Source organism: Podarcis vaucheri (genome assembly GCF_965113315.1).
Source record: "Podarcis vaucheri genome assembly, chromosome: 9".
Taxonomy (NCBI): domain Eukaryota; kingdom Metazoa; phylum Chordata; class Lepidosauria; order Squamata; family Lacertidae; genus Podarcis; species Podarcis vaucheri.
In genome coordinates this window covers 80,891,953-80,906,089 of record NC_138767.1, presented here as the reverse complement: position 1 = coordinate 80,906,089, position 14,137 = coordinate 80,891,953, and the positions used below count along the sequence as shown (strand labels likewise).

General features: G+C 46.7%; 1 protein-coding gene across 1 annotated transcript in view; it reads left to right on the top strand.

Annotated features, from left to right (window-relative positions):
* The window catches only part of ETFA (electron transfer flavoprotein subunit alpha), a 39,328-nt gene that overhangs the window by 14,613 nt on the left and 10,578 nt on the right, over positions 1-14,137 (top strand). Inside the window, exons 7-9 of the mRNA XM_082238416.1 lie at positions 574-675; positions 3,121-3,189; positions 9,166-9,248. Of these exons, the coding sequence (XP_082094542.1) occupies positions 574-675; positions 3,121-3,189; positions 9,166-9,248 (254 nt within the window). The remainder of the gene's footprint in view (positions 1-573; positions 676-3,120; positions 3,190-9,165; positions 9,249-14,137) is intronic.

Here is a 14,137-nt window from a genome sequence, read left to right as displayed (position 1 = left end):
AATCAGTGTAGGCTGGGGAAGGGAGCATTTGGCTTTCCACACGCTGCTGGACTACAGCTCCCATTATCATTGACCCCTGTCCCTGTCCCCTGTGACTGATGGCCATTGGGAGTCCAACAACGTCTGGAGGGCCACAAGTTCCCTATTCCTAGTGTTTATAGTACTGACATAGATGGAGCAGCGATCTGACGTGGCATAAGGCGGCAGCTTAGGTCTGCTAAATTTTTTAATTACTTGAGGTTTGCCCAACCCCCCCCATTAATTAAATGTACAGAAAGTGAGTTGGAAGGGACCATGAGGGCCATCTAGTCCAACCCCCTGCGCTGCAGGAATCTTTGGCCAGAGGTGGAGCACATACAACTCTGGGATTAAGAGTCTCCTGTTCTTATTGACTGGACTGTAAATAATTTTTAACATGTTTTTGTTTATTAATGCAAAGATGTAAGATGAGCTGATATATATAATATCGCATATACTGCAGTGTTTGGGCATGGAGGTAGTTTTTATGGCTACGACTTTGTACCTTTCAAAAGCTCAGTGTCTTTTCTTTGTTTTGCTTTTTGATATAAACAGTTTCTGCAGCTTCACCAGCTGGTCAGTCTGAATGGATCGAACAAAAGTTAACAAAAAGTGATCGGCCAGAACTGACTAGTGCGAAGGTGGTTGTTTCAGGTGGTAAGTAGTGGCTAATTGGCTAGAATTGTGATGAACTAGTGGTGAAATTTCTAGCAAAGTAGAAAATAACGAAAACTTTGTTATACAGTGATACCTTGGTTCTCAAACTTAATCCATTCCGGAAGTCCCAAAACCAAAGCGTTCCAAAACCAAGGCCCGCTTTCCCATAGAAAGTAATGCAAAACAGATTAATCCGTTCCAGACTTTTAAAAACAACCACTAAAACAGCAATTTAACATGAATTTTACTATCTAACGAGACCACTGATCCATAAAATGAAAGCAATAATCAATGTACTATGCTATAAAATAAATAATACAGTATTGTAGACGATAAAGATAAAAATTATTATTATTTTCTTACGTGCACTGATGATAGTCACTGTTTGGATGTGGGGCTTTTATCCATTTCTGCAGTCATACAATCAATCAGTAGCTGAACTGGGTTCCACACAGTCACAGAAACAAATTAACTGAAAAAGCCTCAAAAACAAAAATGCAAAATAAAAAGCAAATACAAAAGCGCCAAATACAGTGGTACCTTGGTTCTCAAACTTAATCCATTCTGAAATGTTTGAAAACCAAGGTGTGGCTTCTGATTGGTGCAGGTGCCCCAGAAACAATAGCCGACAAGTGCATCAGACGTTCAGCTTCTGAAAAATGTCAAAAAACCAGAACACTTCTGGGTTTTCAGCGTTTGGGAACCAAGGTGTTTGAGAACCAAGGTACCACTGTACCTTCTACCATACCTGAAGAATTCTGACCAGTAATTTGTAGTTGGAAGCTGGAAAATGAGAAAGTGTACAGTTCATTGAAGTGGTGTGGGATTGGATGAAGTAAAGGAACTGTAAATATCAGCATTTGTCTTGTAATCAGCATGAATAATAAAAATGCTAGAAAAGCTTAGTTTGAAGAGTGATCTCCTTTTACAGGGAAGGCATGCATGACAGGTGTCCCCTGCAGTGACGCAGGGGTTACATTCCAGGCCCCTCCCCATAAGTAAAATCCCGTAAAAGGAGCAGCCTCTAAAAAGCCTCTGAACGCACACATTTTCCTGCTGTCCACCTCTCTCCCCACTCCCTCTCCACACCTCTTTTTTCCATTAGAGTTGGAGCTCTGGGGCTGGCTGGAACCTGGAGGACATGTGGAAAAGTGGTTGCTTCTGCTGCTGTTGTCTACCCCACTTGTCAGTTATTAGGCAGAGAGACTGAGCAGCGTAATCAAAGCCTCGCTGCGCCTCCAGTCTCTTTGGGGCTTCCTCTGCCCTCACTGGATGTCCTCTTTGGGGAGGGGGTCTCCTCACAAGCCACAAGGACTCTCCAGTTCTCTCCTGCCATTTCCTGCTATGATTCTATATATTTAATTATGTACTGGTGCTGCGCATATACATGGTCATGTGCGATTAGAACGTGCATAAGTGGGATGCCTATACTACAATAGCACAACTAGTTTATCACATCTATCTCAGGAAAAAATAAAATAGCAAAAAACAGTACTCTACTTTATTACAGTTGTACCTCGGAAGTTGAACGGAAACCTAGGCTCGACTTCTGATTGGTGGCAGGAAGCTCCTGCAGCCAGTTAGAAGCCGCATAAGCCGCGTTGGACGTTCAGGTTCCAAAGAACATTTGCAAACCAGAAGACTCATTTCTGGGTTTGTGGCGTTCGGGAGCAAAAACCTTTGACTCACAAGGCGTTCGACTTCCGAGATACGACTCTACTTGAAAGCTGTAACTCTCAAGCCAGCAGGGGGAGTGAAGTGCAAGTTACTATGCTCTAATTCCTCCATTTTTTCAGTTATGGTAGATATGTAAATAAATGTGTAACCCTCTATCATTCTGAAGAAATAATTACATTAATCTCAAACAGACAACATTCATGTTAAGGCTGGTGACAAAAACCAGTCACCCCTGGCTCCATGCCTGAAAAGAGCACAACAGGGCATGGGCAAAAGTAGCAGAGTAGCGTGAAATCCCATGGAGTTCCAGTGTAAGAAAACACACACACAGGAAGCAGAAGTTCTTCAGTAAAATTTTACTGAAGTTCTTAGAGCATAAAATGGTTACAAAGCCCAGTATTCTTGCTGGATCTCCAGGCAAAGTGCAGAACTTCACTCTGAAGAGCATGTCCAGTTACAGAGCCAAAAACCACAGACTGTACTGAAGAGAAAAGATAGAAGGAATACAGAACCATTCAGTAGCAGGATATTTATCTCCTATTCTGAGCATTTTGACCTTGAGTCTCATATGACTGATAAACTGATAAGGTTCAGTTGGAAAATGAATTGTTCCTTGGCTGGGATGTGTATGTGTGCCTGACAGAATGCACTGCAAAAATCGACAGTGGGGTGGAGCGTACAACGAAACTTTATTACGGTCATGTATTTAGTCTGACTCAGAGATTTCAAGGCACTGGAACATATCTAACCTCTTACCTTACTTTTAAGGACGGGGCTTGAAGAGTGGAGAAAACTTTAAACTGCTGTATGAGCTTGCGGATCAGTTGCATGCTGCAGGTAACAACTGCTTTTACTCCTTGGTTCTAGAGCAGTTAGGGATGCTATCTATCCTATGGGCATATCTTTTGAAGTGTGTGAAATTTGGGTAAATGGCTTGTAGCTGGAGACTTTTGCGCATACATTAGCTTGGATCCTAACTTCCATGAGGGGAGTGTACTTGGGCTTTCTTGCTGCTGCTTTATGGCTCCCATCATGATCCCCTCATCTGTCCCTGAAGGTTGAGGGCCTATAGCTCCTGAGGGGCCTAAAGCTGGGGAAAATCAGGGATCTCCACTTTTGTTGGGGCAACCCAGTCAGATGGGCGAGGTATAAGAAAGAAATTGTTGTTACTAATGGGAAGACACATAGGATGAAGCATTAAATGTTGGCTTCTATGTTTCTTGAGATAATATTAGGGGATGATTAGCTGCTTGTGCTTAAAATGGTGCCCCTTCAGAGTTTGTGCGGCCCCACAAACCTCTGTGTGTGACAGAGCTCCTCAGACATGTCTGCTCTAGTCACTGTTAGAGTCCGACAGTGGCTGTTTGCGGAAACGCCTCCAACAAAGAAGTTCCTTAACGGAAACACGTCTCCTGGACTCACGACGTGACAGCTTCCGACGAAGCATGGGTCTCCCTGCAATTGCTTCTGACACCTCCCCCCTATTTTCACTGGACGTGTCTCTCACCCCTTTCTCCCCCCTGCTTCCTGCCTGCGCTGCTGCATCTCTCTCAGTATCCCTGAGATCCTCCTCCAGAGACCCCGCGCTCCCCCTGCTGGTCCCTGCTTTGGCTGTTGAGTCTCTCCCAGTCTCTGGGAGCCCTATCACCTCCTTTCCCTCTGAGGTCAGTTCCCTGACATCCACCTCCCCTCCAGGGCCCCCTTCCCCCCCGCCCCCTCCCTCTCCTCTGGGCGGTGAGGAGCTGAAACCCCGAAACGAATCCTCTTCATCTTCCGACGTCTCGAACATCTCCCTCCATCGGTCTTTGTTCCGACTCGCTGAATCCTCCTCCACCTCGGAATCAGAGAACCCCTCCAACTCCTCTTCTTCGTCTGTGGTGGCGAAGTATTCCCTCCGGAACCTCGCCACTGGCTGGGGTTTTCGAGGGAATCTCTGATGAAAAGTTTCAATTAGAACCTCGTCATCTACATCCTCTGCCCTGACCCAGGTGTTTTCCGACTCCGGTTCCCCTTCCCACATTACCAAATACTCTACTTGCTCTCCTTTCCACCTGGAATCTAGGATCTCCGCTGCATGGTAGCTGTGTTCTTTTTCCTCCATCGCTGGTCCCCTATTGACCCTCCCCTCTCTGTCCCCTATATACGGTGACAGCAACGATCTGTGGAACACTGGGTGCAACTTCATGTGGTTCGGTAACCGGAGTCTGAAAGCCACTGGGTTGACCTGTTGCGTGACTTCAAATGGGCCCAGTCTTTTGGGTCTTAACTTCTTACAACCTCCTTTAAATGGTAAGCCTTGGGTGGACAGCCACACCTGGTCTCCCACCCTAAGGCTTTCCCCTTCCCTTCTGGTTTTGTCTGCCTGCCTCTTATATTCCTCCTTCGCCCGGTTTAAATTAAGTTGGAGTTGGCGATGGATCGCTTCCATTTCTTCAACGAACTGTTCTGCTGCTGGAACGCTCCAGTTCTCCCCCTCCCCCCCTGGGAAGGCTCGGGGATGACACCCGTGATTGGCCAAAAAAGGGCTCATTCCCGTGGACACGTTCTCTGCATTGTTGTAAGCAAATTCTGCCAACGCCAGCTTCTCCACCCAATCATTCTCTCTGTCATTAACATAACACCTCAAATATTGCTGGAGGACACCATTAGCTCTTTCCGCCTGCCCGTTGGTTTCTGGATGACGGGCAGTAGAGAAATTAACCTCTACATGCAGTAAGCTCATGAGCTTCCTCCAGAACCTGGAAGTAAATTGTTTCCCTCGGTCCGAAACCACCCTCAAGGGGGCGCCATGCAACCTAAACACATTTTCCACAAACAATTTGGCGGTTTCTTCTGCTGTGACCGCATGTGAGCAGGCTATAAAGTGTGCCATCTTGGTTAACAGATCTACCACCACCATAATGGCTGTTTTCCCTTTGGACCTGGGCAGATCAGTCATAAAATCTATTGCCACTGCCTCCCACGGTCTTTCCGGCGTGGGTAGTGGTTCTAATAAACCTGCCGGTGCCCGCCTCTCCCCCTTGGCTCGTTGGCAACGGTCACACCCTCTCACATATTCACGCACATCTTCCCTGACCTTGGGCCACCAGAATTCCCTGGTAACCAGCCACATGGTTTTGTGTTGCCCAAAATGCCCTGCTGTGGGGTTATCGTGCAGTTGCTTGAGTACCTTTTCCCTCAATTCCCCTTCAGGTATGTATAACGCTCCCTTGTAGTACAACGCCCCATTTCTCTCCTCAAAACCCCCGGGTTTGTCTCCCTCCCTCCTAAGACTCCTGAGTTTGTCCTGGGCGTATACATCCTGCCCCGTTCCCTCTACCAGTTCCCTTTGCCCCACCAATGCCGCCCCACACACCCAGCGGTCCTCGGGAATGACATGGGTCTCTTCGGGTACACCCTCTCCCTCCAAATATTCAGGTTTGCGTGAGAGAGCGTCCGCCCTAACGTTCTCCGGGCCTGGTACGTAACAAATCTCAAAGTTAAATTTGGAGAACTCCTGGGCCCATCTCAACTGCCGTTGGTTGAGCACTCGCGCAGTTCTCCAATACTCTAGATTCTTATGGTCCGTGCACACTTGCACCTTCTGTTGTGCACCAATTAGTAGGTGCCTCCATCTCCGGAAGGCCTCATAAATTGCAAGAAGTTCCCGGTCGTACACCGTGTAGTTCCTCTCAGACTTGTTCAGCTTCCGTGAAAAGAAGGCACACGGTCGCCACTCCGACCCCTCCTTCCCCGGCTGCAGAAGAAGCACCGCCCCTATGGCTCGGTCCGACGCGTCTGTTTCGACCCTCAGCTTTTTTTGTAAATCCACATGTAGAAGTTGTTCGCCAGAGGCGAAGGCCCTTTTCAGTTCCTCAAACGCTCGCTCCGCCTCCCCCGTCCAAACAAACTTCTTTTTGCTGCTGAGACAGTCCGTGATGGGCGCCGTCAGGTGGGCGAAGTTGCGGATGAACTTACGATAAAAGTTTCCAAACCCTAGGAACCTCTGCACATCCTTCTTGGTCTTGGGTGTTTTCCATTCCAGCACCGCTTGAACCTTGCCGGGGTCCATGGCCAACCCTTTGTCTGACAAGCGGTACCCCAGGAATTCCACCTCCTTGGTATGAAACTGACACTTCTCCAGTTTCACCCACAGTCGGTTGGCTTGCAGCCTGCTCAACACTTCTCTGACGTCTCTCACATGTTGCTCCTCATTCTCCGAATACACCAACACGTCATCTAAGAAGGCCACGCAATTCTTGTAGAGCAAAGGCCCCAGTACGTGGTTCATGAAAGCTTGAAAACACGCGGAGCCTGTTTGTAATCCAAAAGGCATAACTAAGTATTCAAATGCCCCCAAAGGGGTGAACATGGTGGTCTTCCATTCATCCCCTTTCCTTATACGTATCAGGTTGTACGCCCCCCTTAGGTCCAGCTTTGTAAAAATCTTTCCCTTCCGCACCCTGGTCAAAATATCATCAATCCTGGGCATAGGAAAAGCCGCCGGCTCTGTCACTGCATTTAGGGCCCGAAAGTCACATACCAGCCTCGGCTTGTCCGTGTTTTTTTTGTCCACAAAAAACACTGGGCTGCCCCCCGCTGCCTTGGACTCTCTGATGAAGCCCCTCTTCAGGTTCTTGTCAATGAACGCTCGCAACTCCTGCATTTCCCTGTCTGACATGGCATACAACTTGCCTACAGGAAGCTGTGCTCCAGGGAGTAAATTGATCTGGCAATCAAAGGGTCTATGCGGAGGTAGTTGGTCAGCTTCCTTCTCGCTGAACACGTCGCTGAGATCAGCATACTGTGGTGGCACCTTCCCCTTCTCCACTACTTCAGTCCCTGCCAGGGTGGCTTGGGCGCCTGCTGACCCCTTTTCCCCCCTGCAGTGTTCTAAGCAATGTGCGGAACCGAAGGAAACCACTCTTTGATGCCAGCCCACCAGCGGATCATGTAGGGCTAGCCAGCTCATTCCCAAAATAATGGGAGCACCTCCCAAGGTGGCCACATTAAACGCTATCAGTTCTGTGTGCCTTGCCACCCTCATTATCATTGGGATGGTCTGCAAGCTGACTCCTCCTCCCAACAGTTCCCTGCCATCGATCGTGGTCACCTGCAGGGGGTTGCTTAAAGGGATAGTCTGTATCTGGTGTTCAGCAGCAAACTCCTTGCTCATAAAATTGCAGGAGCTGCCTGAGTCCAACAGTGCCTTTATTTTTAGGGGGTGTCCATTTTGCAGCTCTAGCGACACTTCAATCACTAGAGCCGGTCGAGGAGCTTCTGGCACTGGCACTTGGGGAAGGGGCACTTTCACTGCTCTTTGGCCTGGCTGCAGTGCCCTGATGGCAACCAGGCGTTGGCTTTTACCTGCTCCGTTTCTCCCTGCTCTTCCCCCTCAACAGTTCCCACCATCCCTTGCCATTCCTTCCTCTGGGGGCAGACTCTGGCAAAGTGGCCTGGCTGTTGGCAGAGATAGCATTTCCGGGCTCCCTTTCCCTCCTTCTTCGCCCCCTCACTGGGCTTTGAAACTGCGCGCGCGCGGGCTGTTCCGATTTCCATCGGCTCTGCCGGCGGGAAAGCTGGCTCAGGAATGTCTGGAATGCGTAACTCCTTCCAACGTTCCCCTCTCCCTTCCCGCCTCTCCAAGGCTCTTGCCTCCTGGCGCGCTCCAATGGTCAGCGCAGATTTGGTCAGCTGATCCATAGACACCGCCCTGGGGCTCCTGGCCAGCTCGTCTTTCACAGCTGAAGAAAGACCTTCTTCAAATAGCATCTGAATGGGTGCTGCCGATAAATCCCACCCCAATCTGTGAATCAGCATGGTAAATTCAGTCCAGTACTCACGGACAGATCTGCTTCCCTGCTTGCAAGCCATTAACTGTCTGCGCACCGCCCCTTCCTCAACGTCGCTGGAAAACATGATATCCATTGCACGAAAAAATTTCATAGTGTCCTTTAGGATATCGTTGTGCGTTGCCATCAGGGGTCGAACCCAGTCTCGCGCGCCCTTCTCAAGATGCCCAATTACAAAAGCAACTCGAGATTCCTCATCAGGGAACTCATCAAACTGGACATTCAGGGCATATTGCATTTCAGTCCTAAAGGCATGGTAATCCTTGGGGTCCCCCCCAAACTTCTGCACCAATCCTGGTACCTTTCTGGGGAACTGAGTGGTTCTCCCCTTCTTGTCTGCATCTTGAGCCCTCCTCTCCTCGAGCCTCGCCGTCTGCAGCGCCAGTTGGACCTCCAATGCTCGGCATCTTTCTTCCAAGCTTGGATCAGCTCCTCCCCCTGCTCCGGCTGGGTCGCTCATGATGCTTTCTCCTGCACAGGCAGCGTACAGAGACTGTCGGACTGCTATTAGGGGATGATTAGCTGCTTGTGCTTAAAATGGTGCCCCTTCAGAGTTTGTGCGGCCCCACAAACCTCTGTGTGTGACAGAGCTCCTCAGACATGTCTGCTCTAGTCACTGTTAGAGTCCGACAGTGGCTGTTTGCGGAAACGCCTCCAACAAAGAAGTTCCTTAACGGAAACACGTCTCCTGGACTCACGACGTGACAGCTTCCGACGAAGCATGGGTCTCCCTGCAATTGCTTCTGACACCTCCCCCCTATTTTCACTGGACGTGTCTCTCACCCCTTTCTCCCCCCTGCTTCCTGCCTGCGCTGCTGCATCTCTCTCAGTATCCCTGAGATCCTCCTCCAGAGACCCCGCGCTCCCCCCTGCTGGTCCCTGCTTTGGCTGTTGAGTCTCTCCCAGTCTCTGGGAGCCCTATCACCTCCTTTCCCTCTGAGGTCAGTTCCCTGACAGATAACTATCTTTTTTTTGCTTCTAGTTGGTGCGTCTCGTGCAGCTGTGGATGCAGGCTTTGTACCCAATGACATGCAGGTTGGACAGACAGGCAAAATTGTAGCACCAGTGAGTATTCAAATTATTTTTGCAGAAGAGACTGGTTAAAATTCCCTGGAATAGTTTGGAGGACCATTGCCTGTTCCTAATGGAGCTGTAGCTAATGCCGTCTCCAGGCTTGCACACAGCCTGCCCGCTCCCCCACCAGCTTTCCCAGCCTGTAGGACCTTTAGGATTGCTAGAACCCTGCCCTTTTCTCTTCACGGTGTTGCCTTATTTTGGGAAAGATTCCCTTCTGGTGCATGGTATTATTGCAGCAATTTAAGTCGAGCTTGTCATAACTAACTGTCATCACCCGCAGAGCATGTGACATTGGTGAAATGGGTGTGGTTTTCTAAAGTAGACTTGGCCTGATTTGAACAGAGTGACAGAAGCTTTGCCTCTTGGGATGAAGGGAAAAAAGGGAGTGTGATGGAACCTATTGTAACCTCTTAGCTTAGTCATTTAAAATTTACAGCAAACAAACAAACCTAAGCTAGGCCTCAGCATCTTAATACAGCCAAACAAGGGGCATATCTAATGCCAAAATCTTTACTGCTTCATTTATTTCCCTCTAAGAAGGCATATAAAATAATGATCAAAAACACGCATTTGCTGTGCCAGTTATTTTTTAGAAAGGTATTTAGAGAGCTCTGCCTTATTTGTCCTGAATGATGCAAAGCTCTGAGGGCTAGGATACATTTCCTAATCTTACGGGATATGTAACAAGAATGACTGCAATTATATATTTGTTTGCATGGTTTCAGCTCTAAATGCAACATCACTGGCCTGATTTGTTTTCATTCTTCCATTCCCAGAACTGCAGTAACTTGACTGGTTACATATTTGTTTAAGGGGCGCAAATAGATACTACAAGGTTCTATTTAAGGCAGTGGCTAATTCAGAACAAAACACAGAATGGCCTCATAACGTAAGAGGAAATTGAATTTTGGTTTTGTGGACCTAGATGCAGATTTTAAAATCACAATACTGGCATAGGAAAAATATTGGAGACGGGAGACTTAATCATTCCAGCATAACTAGTTGCTATAATAAACATTTGGCATGCCTAATGAAATGGCTGCCCCTTCCTCTTTTAGGACATTTAGAGGATGCTGTGTGAATTCTGAGTCCTAAAATTTTAAACTTACCTGGTATAGAATCTGAAATGGGGGGGGGGGCATTATCCACAATATGGGGAGTTTCATATTTAGGCAGCTCTGGTTTTTGCAATAAGTTGTGTTTTGTGTACAGCTGCACTTAGTAATATCGTGATGCAGTATGATCTTCTAGGCCAGGGATGTCCCAACAGGTTGATCACGATCCAGTGGTCGATTGCAGTGGGTCTGTGGTTGATTGTGGGATCCTGCTTCCCGCCTAGTTTGGGTCCCTAAAAAAAAGCTCAATAACTTTGGTTTCCTTAAAAAAAGCTCAACTTTGGTAGATCACTTTTTTATAGTGGGAGTAGATCGCTGTCTCTTGAAAGTTGGACATGCCTGTTCCAGGCTAAATTTAGACCAATAAATAGCAACTTGCCTATGAAAGGATTGTCTTGATTGTTGATGAACTGTATACAAAAATTTAACAAGAAATCTGCATGTCACATGGCTGAGATTTTACTTTCGGCAAGCATGTCTTAAACAATTGCATCAGGTTAATGGAGTAAATCTCATTTTTTTCAGTGGATTGAAAATTGAAATCTGATTGGAAGGGATATAAGGAGCAAGTAAAGTTGTGAGGGAAACTCTTGTTCACGATGGTGGGGGAGAGTATTTTGTCATGGATGCTTTTATTACTCTATTTATAGGCTTCAGAACTGGCCTAGTGGGGAATTCAGCTGATAGGGAGTAGGGTGTGTAATTGAGGCAGGTTGGAAGAGATTTTGACTGATGCCACTGCTTCTCTGCTCATGGTTGGGAGATGTCAAAGGGAATGGTTTTGAAAGAAGAGAGCCACATTTTTCTAACTGTTTGCCTTTAATTATGCTTTCACTGATTTCAAGAGATATCTTTGCTTTTGGCCCTTTAAAAAACCCCTTCCTGTGCTAACCACAGATATACACTAGTTTGTTGCAGACCACTCTGGAAAGCTTGGCAGCCTGTTGAGTTCCTTTAAGTGGAGTAGAAGCTTTCTCAAAATGCACTCGTCTTGCTCTGTGAACAAATGGCCAGTTTGTTCAGATACGTTAAAAGTGCGCTCAGTTAGCAGCATAGTCCTTTGGGAACGTTCTTAGAAGTAAAACATTAAAAATGATTGTACTTAGTTGACTGAGGGGTGAAAAAAAATTCCCCATTCAATAGGAATGTTGTCTGAAATGGTTTCATTATAATGCGGGACTTAAAGTCTGAGCTGTGCAAATAAGTGGTCCCTACCATTTGAGATCTCAGCCTACAGCATTGTGGCCTGGGACTGCTGTGGTATGGATTGCTATATGTCGTCCTCGTTCCGAACTATTTCCTGGCACCAAAATGTGCAGAGCTGAGATAATAAATGAGCTTTGTCATATGTTGCATAATCCTGAAGGGTTTTTGGCCACCAGAGAACTGTTCTGTCAACATGTTCACAGGCACCTAATGTATCTCTCCTTCTAATAGTGAACTTGGGTGATAAGTGTGGACAGAAATGGAGCCAAGATGGGGCCTCTGAGGAACAAGAGGGAAACATCTGTATGTTTGGTGGAACCCTGAGGTTAGCAGAAAGAGGATGAAATATTTAGAAAATTGCTCCAGCGGACTGGGACGGAACATGTTCTGTAGCTGCAGTCTTAGTCGAAAAAGAAAAACCGAGGTTCCTTGGTGAGTGGGAGGAGAATAAATTGGGCTGTTGGAGGAAGGTGGTGGCTGGAGCACTCCTGAAGAGGAAGCACTCAACCTTGTGTTGGGAATGAACCAGCGATTTTTCAACAAACAAACAGCACGGTCAGCTTGATAATAAGCCCTCTTGGTTTAAAGCTTATTTTGAAACTGACCGGAGTTTCTTTTTTAAGATCCCTGGTTCCTGTGGTTAAGCTTGACAGAAGTCCTCATGGCTGTGTGAGTAGAGTGGGGAGTTTATGACTGACACTTCACTTGGAATTGCGATGGCTTCTTTGCATAATTATGTATCATGGTTTGGCAGTACATACACACCAGTCTATTATTTAAATATTAAATATTAATCTTATACCTCAACGATCTTGGCATTCATTCTGCTTAGCAAGTTGTGACTCTAATAGAGTACATTCTGGAGCTCCTTACTGTAAAATTTCTGTAAAGACGCACATGATAACTAAATTAAGTTCTCAGAACTGACAGTTCGCTGTTTGGGAGGAGGGAATTTGGGTATTTTATTAATGGACCAGGAGTGATGTTGATGGTGCAAAGGTTAAGTCAGTGCTGTTAACAGATTTGGGGGGGAAATGCCCATTTCCTCTGAATGCGCAGCAGCGTTGTCTTGCTTTTTTGAGCCACAAACTTCAAAGAGCTGTTTGTATGCAGCTGGGACTGAATTTTCAGGTTCTCTTTCTCTGACTTGCTAAAAAGCTGAAGACTGACAGCCCCTTTCATCCTACATTATCCAGTGTGGCTTTTAAGTCCAAGAGAACCATGTTCTCAAATTGATGCTCTGTTCCTCAGGGGTTGGTGCAGAAACATTAAATTGTACTAAAATATTCATATGAGAGTGCATTTAGCTGAAAGCAATTGATGTGCTTTTCCCACGAGAGCAAAAAGAAACGCTGTATGGCCCTGCACTCAAGCAGACACCCTAAGCACGCTTAAGAGTAATCACGTGTCCCGGCTGATCAAAGCCCCATATAAGTTCTTAAAGTGAAAAGGATTAGAAAGGGATGAAATTGTTTGACCTGGCAGACTCTATAGTGATGTGAACTACTTCACTGCTTGGGATTTGAGCAGTTTTTTCTAGTGCAATGTGGGCTCATGCAATATCCACATTTTTCCTTGCTTAATTGCTGCTTCTTCGCTCTGCAGATTCAACGGGGCTGCATGGGGGGTGGTTAGAGGGCTCCACAGATATTGGCTTCACTTATTAGCCAACCATTGTTTGCAGTTTCCATTCCACACACACACACACACACACCCTGGTTGCCTGGCATCTGCAGAGAGAGAGAGAGAGAGAGAGAGAGAGAGAGAGAGAGGTGCATTTGGCCCAATATTGTTGAATCTGAGTGGGAGAGACTTCCAGGTTTGAGGCAGAGAGCTGTTCCCATCACCTGCTGAGCCTTTTAACTGGAGTATCTGGTAATTAAGTATTGGACCTTTTACATACAAAGCATGTGGTCTTCTGATTCTTCTCCGAAGATAAGAAACCACATTTATTTCTCATATGGCTTGGAAGAGATTCTCCAAACTGCAGTGCAATAGAGAACTCTGGGATGTTTCCTGTGTGCTTCTGGCTGTTCTGCTCTCTATATGGCCAGGGTACCCGTTGAGCTTGCAGGTGGATTTGTTGGCACCTTCATAAGGAAAATATAAATATTTAACCCAGAGAGCATAGCACATTGCAAATTGCACTGTACTACCACTGCAGGGATTATAGCTTACTGTGACAGGCAGATATGCTGTTACAAAAGTTTTGGGTGATGGTTGGTCTTAGAACCACATAATAGGTGTGTGTGGTGCACGTGCGCGCGCGCACACACACACACAGATTCCAGATGTGCTTAAGGCATTCAGAAACTTGTTAAATTGCCACCTGTTGTTTCTTTACTAATCCGTATGATTGCCTAACTTTGTATTAATATGTCAAATTCTGCATGCACAAAAACAGACCTCTACACATTTCTTGGCCACCATTGCCCAGTTAGTGCATCCTTAGCAATGCATTGTCAGCAAGATCCACAAGTGCAGAATTCCCGTCAGGGTCTTGACTCTATTTAAAGTGTTTTGTTTTGTGGGACCCACCTCTCTTGTTGAATCTAT